The sequence below is a fragment of the Acromyrmex echinatior genome, chromosome 18, assembly GCF_024713525.1.
Source record: "Acromyrmex echinatior isolate Ae372 chromosome 18, ASM2471352v2, whole genome shotgun sequence".
Classification (NCBI taxonomy): Eukaryota; Metazoa; Arthropoda; class Insecta; order Hymenoptera; family Formicidae; genus Acromyrmex; species Acromyrmex echinatior.
In genome coordinates this window covers 29,570-41,588 of record NC_141869.1, presented here as the reverse complement: position 1 = coordinate 41,588, position 12,019 = coordinate 29,570, and the positions used below count along the sequence as shown (strand labels likewise).

General features: G+C 39.0%; 2 protein-coding genes across 2 annotated transcripts; one reads left to right on the top strand and one right to left on the bottom strand.

Annotated features, from left to right (window-relative positions):
- Nucleotides 1-1,211: 1,211 nt before the first annotated feature.
- On the top strand, nucleotides 1,212-1,622 carry LOC147906726 (uncharacterized). Its single transcript, XM_087415715.1, has one exon. It carries the CDS (start codon nucleotides 1,212-1,214, stop codon nucleotides 1,620-1,622), a length of 411 nt encoding a protein of 136 aa, XP_087271841.1.
- A 4,349-nt stretch (nucleotides 1,623-5,971) lies between these two features.
- Nucleotides 5,972-7,882, bottom strand: LOC105154560 (uncharacterized). Its single transcript, XM_011070178.2, has one exon. It carries the CDS (start codon nucleotides 7,880-7,882, stop codon nucleotides 5,972-5,974), a length of 1,911 nt encoding a protein of 636 aa, XP_011068480.2.
- Nucleotides 7,883-12,019: the final 4,137 nt, after the last annotated feature.

Here is a 12,019-nt window from a genome sequence, read left to right as displayed (position 1 = left end):
TGTCAAATTCATGGAGAATAACGCAAAAAATTCTACCCGTATTGAATCTGTGCCGGGAACGTTCAGTGAAAAGCAGGCCGACGATCCAATAGACGGGCCACATGAAGTGGACATCGAGCTAACGCTCCCACCAATAGTTAACGAAACCATACGAGAAGACGAGACAGAGGAAAACTTCGAAAATGAGTAATCGGCGGCAAATGAGCGGAACGTCGTCGCACAGAGAAATTCACAGGCAAAAAGGAGCCGAGGCAGGCCCACCATAGTGCGCACTGGACTGAGGGGAAGACCCTCCAAAAGGTATTATAAAGCTCGCATCGCCAACGAAGAAATGGAACATGCCTTCTCGGTGGAGATCCCCATACGTCAGGCTATGGACGGCTCTGATGCGGATGAATGGTTCCGCGCCATGGCAGAAGTGATCTCTATCGTCAAAAATGACACATGGGAACTCGAACAAAGACCGACAAACCGCGACGTGATTGGAAGCAGGTTCGTCTTAAGGAATAAGTACGACGCGAACGGAGTCGTTGAACGCCGTAAAGCTCGATTAGTCGCAAAAAGTTTCTCCCAAAAGCCAGGAGTGGACTTTCACGAAAAGTTTGCGCCAGTAGCGCGTTTGAGTTCGATTCGTGCTCTAACCACGGTGGCGGCGAAACATCAGATGTCGATGCATCAGATCGATGTGACGACGGCCTATTTGAATGGAGACATTGACGAAGAAATCTTCATGGAGCTATCGGAATTTCTGGAAGAAACCATGCAGCGAGTGGTTCAGTCTGGCATAGCATCAGGAAAAATCGAGGATAGGGAAGGTCAAGAAGATGCTAGACCAGATCAGGACTGGCGACATGGTGTGCCTTCTAAGGAAATCCCTTTACGGCCTGCGCCAAGCTGCACGAAGCTGGAATAATAAAATTAGTGAAGCCATCAAGGAGTATGGAGGCATTCCTATCGACGCCGATTCTTGCATATTCCGAATAAATCGAGGGGGAATCACACTTTTAATTTCTATATATGTCGACGACATCGTGATCGCCTCCGACAGCATCAAGGAGATCCGTAACCTCAAACAATTTTTGGTTCAGAAGTTCGACATCAAGGATCAAGGTGAGATTGAGTATTGCATAGGACTAGAGTTCAATTGAGACAACGGAGGTATCTCGATTCGCCAGAAGGGTTACATCTTAGACGTCCTGAAAAGATTTGGGATGGCCGACTCGAAATCTGTGTCAACGCCTATGGACATTGGAGTTAAACTGGCCCACCCTGAAGGCGCCATGGAGAAGAAGCATGCCGAGTTGCCCTACCGTGAGTTGGTGGGTGCTTTGATGTATTTGGCCACTGCGATGAGGCCCGATATTGCACATGCCGTGAGTTTTCTGAGCCAGTTCCTAACCAACTACAGACAAGAACACTGGACCGCTGCAAAACGCGTCTTGCGTTACTTGAGAGGGACACCGGACATCGGGATTACCTACGGATGTGGCGGAAGCTCAATCATCGGTTTCTCGGATTCTGACTGGGGAAACTGCCTCACAGACAGACGGTCGTACACCGGATACAGATTCATGTACAAGAAGGTGCTGTATCCTGGGAATCGAGGAAGCAAAGGACAGTGACTTTATCCTCGACAGAAGCCGAATATATGGCTCTTACCGAAGCCTCTAAAGAGGCCATTCATTTAAAAGGACTGCTGAAATCTCTCAATTCAGAGGACCCGCCAGAGGTCATCGTTTTCAGTGACAATCAAGGAGCGCTGAAACTAGCCGAGAATCCGGTCTTCCACGCTAGAACAAAGCATATCGACACCATTTTGTTCGTGAAGCTATAAACAACGGATCCTTTCAGCTGCGTCACGTCTCAACGGAAGAAATGGCTGCAGACGTCCTAACGAAAGGTTTAACGAGACATAAGCACGATAAGTGCCGGAGTCTGATCGGTCTCGGAGAAACATGAGTGATAGTTTTTCTTTTTGGTTCGATCGCGTATCGAGGGGAAGTATTGGGAAGTCACTTTAACGCTACGCTATCGGTAACCACAGATGGCGCTTCTACCACCGGCACGTTCGTCTCTGCGTGCATAGTTCGACGAACCAGTTTGAGCACGACATGCGTCGCGATTGTTACTTCATTGTTCTGTAACTGTAGCTTTTCACAGAATATACGTTTCATAGATTAAAACTTGTGTGTCACGTTCCTTAAACCTTACGTCTCTGCAATCCCTCCTCAACAAATTTAAAAAAATTTCTGTTTAATGCAATTTTTATGTAATTTTCTAGGGATTCACTTTAAATACATTATTGTTACAATGCTGTGTTAGATTTATCTCAAAATTACTTCTTTAATGAATTTAAAAAAATTTTTGGTTAATGCCATTTAAATGTAATTTTCTAGCTATTCACTTTAAATTCATTTTTGGTGCAATGCAGTATTTGATTTATCATAAAATTGCAACATTTATGAATTTCAAAAAAATTTTTGTTTCTTGCAATTTTAAAGCAATTTTCTTAGGATTCACTTTAAATGCATTAATGGAGCAATGCAATGTTAGATTTATCGCAAAATTACCACTTTTATGAATTTTGGAAGAATTTCTGTTTAATGAAATTTTAATGCAATTTTCTAGGGACTCAATTTAAATGCATTATTGGTGCAACGCAGTGTTTGCTTTATCATAAAATTGCAACATACACGAATTTTAAGAAAGTTTTTATTTAATGTAATTTTAATGCAATTTTCTAGTGATTCACTTTAAATGCATTTTTGGTGCAATGCAGTGTTAGATTTACCGTAAAATTGCGACTTTTATGAATTTTAAAAAAATTTTTGTTTAATATAATTTTAGTACAAATTTCTAATGATTCACTTTAAAAACATTTTTGTTGCAATGCAGTGTTAGATTTATCGCAAAATTACTACTTTTATGAATTTAAAGAAATTTCAGTTTAATGCAATTTTTATGTAATTTTCTAGGGTTTCACTTTAAACGCATTATTGGTGCAAGGCAGTGTTAGATTTATTAAAAAATAGCGACTTTTATGACTTTTAAAATAATATTTATTTATTACAATTTTAATCCAAATTTCTAGTGATTCACCTTAAAAGCATTATTGTTGCAATGCAGTGATAGATTTATCATAAAATTGTAATTTTTATGAATTTTAAAAAAATTTTTGATTGTTGCTATTTTAATGTAATCTTCTAGGGATTCACTTTAAATTCATTATTGATGCAATGCTGTGTTAGATTTATCGAAAAATTACAACTTTTATAAATTTTAAAAAAATTTTTGGTTATTGCAATTTTAATGTAATTTTTTAGGGATTCAATTTAAATTCATTATTGGTACAATGCAGTGTTAGATTTATCATAAATTTGCAACTTTTATGAATTGTGCAAAAGTTTTTGTTTAATGCAATTTTAATGCAATTTTATAGGTATTCACTTTAAATACATTATAAATATAATGCAGTGTTAGATTTATCGTAAAATTGCATTTTTTGTGAATTTTAAAAAAGTTTTAATGCAATTTTTATGTAATTTTCTAGGGATTCACTTTAAATATATTATTGTTGCAATGCTGTGTTAGATTTATCTCAAAATTTCTTCTTTAATGAATTTAAAACAATTTTTGGTTAATGCCATTTAAATGCAATTTTCTAGCTATTCACTTTAAATGCATTTTTGGTGCAATGCAGTGTTTGATTTATCATAAAATTGCAACATTTATGAATTTCAAAAAAATTTTTGTTTATTGCAATTTAAAAGTAATTTTCTTAGGATTCGCTTTAAATGCATTAATGGAGCTGTTGCAGCCGCGGTTTCGGGATCGTAAGGTTCTTAATAATATTAGACACTTCTTATTTTACACGAACACGCTACTTTATTACAGAACATTGAGAGCACACGGCTCGGATTAAACGTAGTAACAATGGCAGTAAAAGAGGCGAACAGCTATAATGGCGGGGAATATATAATGGCGGGCACTCTCTCTGCTCGCGATCCGATCTCATCTTCTTCCGTTCACACGCGGCTACTTCCGGCATCTTCCTCAAAGTCACTCCTCGGCCGGTAACACGCGTCTCGCCCTCTATGTCAACGGTACTGAGGACGCGTTTCCAACATCTCTCCCACCTTGAGTTGTGACTTCTTGGTAGGAGCAACTCAACCTATCTAAAAAAAAAAAAATGAAAACGAAAATAAAATGACATTTTCTAATATTTGAACCGATCCGGTTTCTTGATGATATGACCCCTTCGGGTCTTTAAGCTCGTTTCTTCCAACGATTTCGGTTCCTCTTTAGGGACAGGTACAGACTCTTCGAGGGCTGCTTTTCCCTTAGTAGTCTCTGACGTCGTAGTGGTAGACTCGATAAAGTTATCAGCTTCAGGACTGGAGTGTTCAACTTCCAAGGGAATTAGTTTTTGAATGGGTCGAACCAGTTCACCTTTGCTCGTTTTCAGTTTTACCACCCGCACGTAACCATCTTTTCCGGGATAGACTTCTCTAATGACGGCGAGCGGCCAGTCTAATCGCTTTTGTAAATTGTTTTCAATAAGCACGACGTCCCCGACAGCCACGGACGCGGAACTATTGCTGGGTTTAGTTCGTCTAGATAACTGGCCCAAGTACTGTATACGGAAACGTTTTCTGAACTCTTCTTTTAATCTTTGACGATAGCGTATCCTCTTTGCAAAGTGGGACTTGTAAATTTGATCCAAGTCAGGAACGCCATTTTCTCGAATGTCACTGATGAATATCGCTGGAGTCAGCGCTGTGATTTCAGTATTTTCCTCTGTCAAGTAGGTAAGGGGTCTTGAATTCATAGTAGCCTCGCAATCGCATAAAATTGTGTTCATTTCTTCGTAGCTCAACGAAGTTCTCTTTAATGTCCTCTTCAATAGATCCTTAAGGAGGCGGATAAGTCGCTCCCACCATCCTCCCCACCAGGCAGCTGAAGGTGGATTAAAATGCCATGTTATCTCATTGAGTGCACAATATTGGGAAACTTTCCGCCAATTAATCTTGTGTAGTAGATTCCTGGCCCCTACAAAATTTTTCCCATTGTCGCTATATATTACAGTAGGTCTTCCTCGACGTGCAATAAATCTTCTGAAGGCCTCTAGAAATTCCTCTGTTGATAGAGATATAACCCACTCCAAGTGGACTGCACAGTAGAGAGACTGCACAAGTAAACAAACAGATGTATGCCTTTTGTCCACCGCTCAAAAAGAGTGATCCAGCGTAATCGATACCTATCACTTCAAACGCTGTGGCATCTCTCACTCTGTCTTCAAGTAACAATCCAGTGCTTTCATTGTCTTCGATGCATACCGACGACAAACGACGCATTTTCTTATGACTGAGCGTACCGTACGACGACATTGCAGGACCCAAAACTTTTCGCGTAAACTATTCACAATGTCAATACCAGCATGATTAAGTTTCAGATGAATATGAAAGATGATCTTCAACGTCAATAAATGAGCTGAGTCCAACACCACGGGACATCTGAAAGAAAAAGTGTCTTGACTATTGGAGATCATTGTCTTTGTGCGTATTAGTCCATTCTCCTCGAAAACATTTAAGCTTCGTAATCGTGAATCGTTACTTCCCAGGAATGATTCTTTCTGTGCCAGGCTACAGAGACGCAATTCTGCTTTAGTAATTTCTTTGGCAGTTAACTCTTGAGTTTTGTTTACTTGAATTCTTCGACAATTATTCACAAATCTTAATATCCACGCGATAGTACACAGAATTTTGGAATACATCGAAAATCTCTGCAAATACCAGGGGACTGTCTCTTCACTCGCTTGTTCTACGGAGGTTAGCATAGCGATTTCTTCAATAGTAGTCTCAGGGAATATTCTCTCTTTGCATCGTCCGGGAGTCTTGCGTAACTCTAAGTTAACTATGTTCTCGTCAATTTCTCCCTCCTCCTTGGGCCACTCTTTGGGAGGTAGTTTCAATCACGCCGGTCCCTCCCACCATTTCAGTTCAAGGAATTTCTTAGCATCACAACCTCGTGAGGGTAAATCTGCTGGGTTCATCACTCCGGGGACATATCTCCAAGATTTAATATCCGTAAGACTCCTTATTTCCAGAACACGATTCCATACAAAGATTGCCCATTGTCTTGTTTGTCGAATCCATGTTAGAATGGTCATCGAGTCGCTCCAAAAATAGGTCTTGATATCTTGATAATCCATAGCCTTTATGAAAGATCGCATCATCCTAGCTCCAATAGAGGCTGCTAGTAATTCAAAGTGAGGTATGGTCTTCTTCTCTTTGGGTGCTACTCTAGATTTCGCTTCTACGAGATGTATCTCGACTCCTGTGCTTGACTCAACTCGTACGAAGATTGCCGCCGCGTATGCGTCTTTACTGGCGTCGACAAAAACATGAAAGGACAGTGAGTCGGGACCCCTCTCCTCTCCAAAAATCCATCGTGGAAACTTCAATATGCGTAGAAGACTCAGTTGTTGAACACATTTAAGAAATTCATGTTTAATGTCGTCGTTTATTTCCGTGTCCCAATCCACGTTTTTATTCCACAGATCTTGCAATAGCAATTTTAGTTTTAACAATACGGGACAGACGAATCCGAGAGGGTCATAAACTTTCTGTACTTGTGACAAAATGACTCTCTTCGTTATTTTCTCCGTGATCGTCGGTGCAGGAAATTCCGGTAACATTAAAATATCCCTCTTGGTGTCCCATATAAGTCCAAGCACCGTTGATTGACTCTCAGGGTCCTTGCCAGTGTATTTCCAATCTCTTAAATCAAATCTGGCTTGAGTCAAAAGGGAACAGGCTTCTCTCTTGAAAACTTCAAAATCAGAATAAGAATTGACACTAGTAACACAATCGTCGACATAAAAGGATTTTGCCAGTTTCTCATAAACTGCTTTCTTATATGGCAAAATGGTAGGGTTTAAGGCTCTATTAATATGCAATTCAATCGCCGCCCCTAAAAGGAATGGGCTGCTTGTCAATCCGAAAACAACTCGACGATGTCGATAAATCTCTATTTCTCCGTCAACGTTCCACCACAGGAATCTCAAAACATCTCTATCCGATGGAGAGACGCTGATTTGTAAGAAGGCTTTCGCGATATCAGCTGTTACTCCTATCTTCCTCTCTCGAAATCGATGTAGCAATGCTGGAATAAACTCTGTAAGATTGGGTCCAGTCTCCAAGCATTGGTTAAGCGAAGGCGATTCCTTGACTTTTGCTGACGCATCGAAAACAGGGCGTATCTTTGTAGTTCCTTCTTTCTTGACTACAGGTCTGTGTGGAAGATAGTAGCTCTCTTGGTCGACTTCAAGTACAGGTACCCTTTCAATAATCGTTTCTTCGAGCCAATTATCAAAGACAGCCTGGTAGTCGTCGAATAAATCTTCTTGTCGCAACCTCTTTGTAACGCCTTTTAGTCTCTTCTCGGCTACGTCTCGATTATCTCGTAGAGATGGATGATTCTCTTTCCACGGCAGAAGAACTTCGTATGGACCTTCGTTGTCGATTTTCGTTGTCTCTTGAAATGAGGTCTTTATTTCAGCTTGACGTGCCTCTTTAGTAACACTCTCAATAGGATCCGTGATGCCCAAGACATCGAGTCTCCATAAATCTGATATGTTGGTTTCTTGAGTGAACATCGACATAATCGTCAACGTAGTATCGGTGCCACTGTCATCGTCTATATTCCTACCCAAGATTGTCCATCCAAGCTTAGTTTCTAAAGCTGTTATTCCTTGATTTATCTGTAGGACTTTCCCTGTGAATATTTTGCCAGCAACATCAGCTCCAATCAATAGTGAAATGGATTCTTGACGTTCACCGGTGTCGCTCAAGCGTATGTTTTTTTTCTCAAGTATATCCATCCAAGTATCATCGATATTATAATACAAGGGGCGTCCTGGCAGATAATGTTTTGTTGCAAAGCTACGAAGTCGCATTTATACCAGCTTGATCAAAAAGTTTCCGGAAGAGACCACCAGGTGATGCTCTGAATCAGCTGATTTGAGTTCTTTTTTTTGGCTAGGTTGCCACATCTATCATTGACATTTCCATCAAATTTTATCGCCATAGCTTGACATTTGTAAAAATTACGCCGTCTTGAGTACATCTACCTCTGCGCGTGTTTTCGATTTTTTACAGTTTTAAAAATGGAGTTGAATTTGCAACAAGTTTGCAACAACGAATACCATCCAACAGCCATCGAATTCACCCGATATGGCTCCCTGCGATTTTTTTCTGTTCGATCGAGTCAAAAAACCTGCGGGGAACGCGTTTTAACAGCCGAAAGGAGGTAATGGAAAAATCGAAGACGGCTCTGATGGCTATACCAATAATAGAGTTCCAGAAATGTTTCGAGAGCTGGATCAAGCGCTGGCATAAGTGCGTTGCAGTCGCTGGAGAGTACTTTGAAGGGGACAATATTACTTTTGATGAATAAACTTGTATTTTGAATTTTCTGAATGAATTCCGGAAACTTTTTGATCAAGCTAGTATGTTCCATCTAAGTTGCCGATGTAGATCCGACAAGTTTTGTGTTTCTGAGGTTTGGTTTTAGTTCCTCCAAACAACAAGTGTACCATCATCTGTTCGCTCTCAGTCTCGTATCCAAGCTCTCTGGCTACTTTTTCCAAAACATAAGATCTATGCGAGTCAGTATTTATGACGGCACGAACATTCACCAAGCCTTTTGGACCTCGCATCTTGACTTTTAGTGTAGGCAGAAACATTTTTGTATTCGAAGAGACATTAGCGAAACAACTGTTTCCCTCATGAAAAGCTAGTTCTTTCGGTTTCTTCTCATCCGCTTGCTTGGTCTCATCCTTGCTCGACAGGTTTCTACACATCAGTAGGCAATGTCCTTTGCTGCATCAAGGGCATTTTATTTTGTTACGGCATCTTTTATAGCTGTGCCCTACTTTTAGACAATTGAAACAGCCCTGCTTGTCTTTTATAGCTTGGATTCTCTTCTCTAAGTCCATACTTCTGGCTGTTTCACAACTCAAGTTGTCATGATTAGCTCCACAAAATATACATTGCTGTGGCTTTGCTTCTTTCGCCGATAGTAAGCTAGACGCTGTCGCTATCTCTGGATCTCGTTCACTCTTTGATTTCCTTTTATTTTTGTCCTTTGTCATCTGGAAATCGTTGCTCTCGAAGCATGTTTTTGCCATTTGAATACGTTCCTCGCTCTCGACCTCTCTTCCTAGAAAAGTCATTAGACTAGTAAGACGATCTTTTGCAGTAATAATTACAACAGACGCGTCAGAATGAGGAATTAATTGAGTCCTTGTTCGTTGCCATGTACGTAAAGTAGTCTCTTTAGGCAGTGAGAATTCTACTACTAAAGGAAGCAACATTGCTGCGCACATTTCTGTTGTCACGCCTAAAGTTTCAAGTGCTCGAATATGTGTCTCTAATTTATCATAAGTGATTGCGAGCGACATGTTTTTATTCTTACTTAAGACTAATTTTAAAAGTTCGCGTACATAATATTCAATCAATAAGTCTTTTTTGCCGAATCGAGACTCGAGGCTGTGTATGGCTTTCTCATAATTACCGGCCGTTAGTGGAAAACTATTCACTACTTCAAACGCGCGCGAGTCTTTTACCATAGACTGTACCAAATATTGGAATTTATCTTCCCTCGACAGCGACGCGTCTTCATGAATTTTCTTAAAAGTACTCCAAACCAATCTTTGATATCACCGCTAAACTTTCTCAATTCAATTTTCGGCAATTTCAATGCGCGTATACTTTCCTGTGTTGTCGTGGTAGTCCGTTGTAGCGGAGCCGGTGTCGGCGTTTCGAGTTCATTCTTCCGCTCTAAAAGACAGGTTAGCCCGACCTTTGCTTGATGGTATTTCTTGGCATACTCATCTGCGTGTTGTATCTCTCTTCCAATGGTTTCTTCAGACTCTCCAGTTTCGATCATCAAAGTCTGCAGCTTCTGATTTAGCTCATTAAGCTCACTCGTTTTGTCTCGTAGCAACGCGAAGCTGACTTGCAATGAGATTATGTCCGGCGATTCCTTCGACTGCTCAGTCCGGAAGGAAGTGTACACTCTCGTAAAGGCAGATCGTGTTATTTTTAGCGTTAACTTTACTTGTTCCATGTCTATGGATTACTTTCTTACGATCTCTGCTTGCTATGAAACGGCTACAACGAAATTACTCAGTCCTGTCACGGTCGCCAGAATGTTGCAGCTGCGGTTTCGGGATCGTAAGGTTCCCAATAATATTAGACACATCTTCTTATTTTACACGAACACGCTACTTTATTACAGAACATTGAGAGCACACGGCTCGGATTAAACGTAGTAACAATGGCAGTAAAAGAGGCGAACGGCTATAATGGCGGGAAATATATAATGGCGGGCACTCTCTCTGCTCGCGATCCGATCTCATCTTCTTCCGTTCACACGCGGCTACTTCCGGCATCTTCCTCAAAGTCACTCCTCGGCCGGTAACACGCGTCTCGCCCTCTATGTCAATGGTACTGGGGCGCGTTTCCAACAGGAGCAATGCAATGTTAGATTTATCGCAAAATTACTACTTTTATGAATTTTGGAAGAATTTCTGTTTAATGAAATTTTAATGCAATTTTATAGGGATTCAATTTAGATGCATTATTGGTGCAACGCAGTGTTTGCTTTATCATAAAATTGCAACATTCATGAATTTCAAGAAAGTTTTTATTTAATGTAATTTTATTGCAATTTTCTAGTGATTCACTTTAAATGCATTTTTGGTGCAATGCAGTGTTAGATTTACCGTAAAATTGCGACTTTTATAAATTTTAAAAAAATATTTGTTTATTACTATTTTAATGCAAATTTCTAGGGATTCACTTTAAATGCATTATTGGTGCAATGCAGTGTTAGATTTATCGAGAAATTGCAATTTTATGAATTTTAGAAAAATTTCTGTTTTTTTTGCAATTTTAATGCATTTTTCTAGGGATTCACTTTAAATGCATTATTGGTGCAATGCAGTGTTAGATTTATCGCAAAATTACTACTATTATTAATTTAAAAATATTTTTGTTTAATGAAATTTTTATGCAATTTTCTGAAGATTCACTCTTATTGCATTACTGGTGCAATGCAGTGTTACATTAATATTAATATTAAATTTCTTTCAATATAAAATTAATTTTTTTTAATGCAATTTTTTCTAGGATTTACTCTAAATGCATTATTGGTGCAGTGCAGTCTCAGATTTAACTCAAAAATGTAATTTTTTTTTAATAAAAAAGAATTATTATAATACAATTATAATGCAATTTTTAAGGATTCAATCTAAATGCATTAATGGTGCAATGCAGTGTTACATACTAAAAAGGCAATTTTTATGAATTTAAAATTAATTTTTTCAAATGCAATTTAAATGCAATTTTCTAGGGATTCCCTCTAAATATTGGGTCATCTAAAAAGTATCCTCGTTTTTTTGTCTCTAGATGGTATTGATCTTCAACGCCATCTAGAGACAAAAAAATGAGGATACTTTATACAGGGTTGGCCATATTCGACGGAAAGATGTTTTTTTTTCAATCATGAGAAACGTCGTTACTCGATCTAACATCTTTTTCCCATGATTGAAAAAAAAAACATCTTTCCGTCGAATATGGCCAACCCTGTAGATAAAAGAATACGCTTTTTTTTATCACTTGATGGTGTTGATGGTCAATTTCATCTAGTGTCAAAATACCATGGATACTTTTTACATGACCCAATATTTAGAGTGAATCCCTAGAAAATTGCATTCAAATTGCAATAAAAAAAAGTTTTTTTAAATCAAAAAATTGCATTTTTGCGATAAATCTGAGACTGCACTGCACCAATAATGCATATAAAGTGAATTCCTAGGAAAAATTGCATCAAAGAAATTTAATTTAAATTGAAAAAAATTGCCATTTTAATATTAAAGAAAGCTTGCACCCGTGGCAATATTAGAGTAAACCTTTGAAACAACGGACTTACATGGCATTTATGTTATTATTGG

Coding starts and splice junctions, on each gene's coding strand:
- LOC147906726 (XM_087415715.1), top strand. CDS start 1,212: ATGGCCGACTCGAAATCTGTGTCAACGCCTATGGACATTGGAGTTAAA.
- LOC105154560 (XM_011070178.2), bottom strand. CDS start 7,882: ATGGATATACTTGAGAAAAAAAACATACGCTTGAGCGACACCGGTGAA.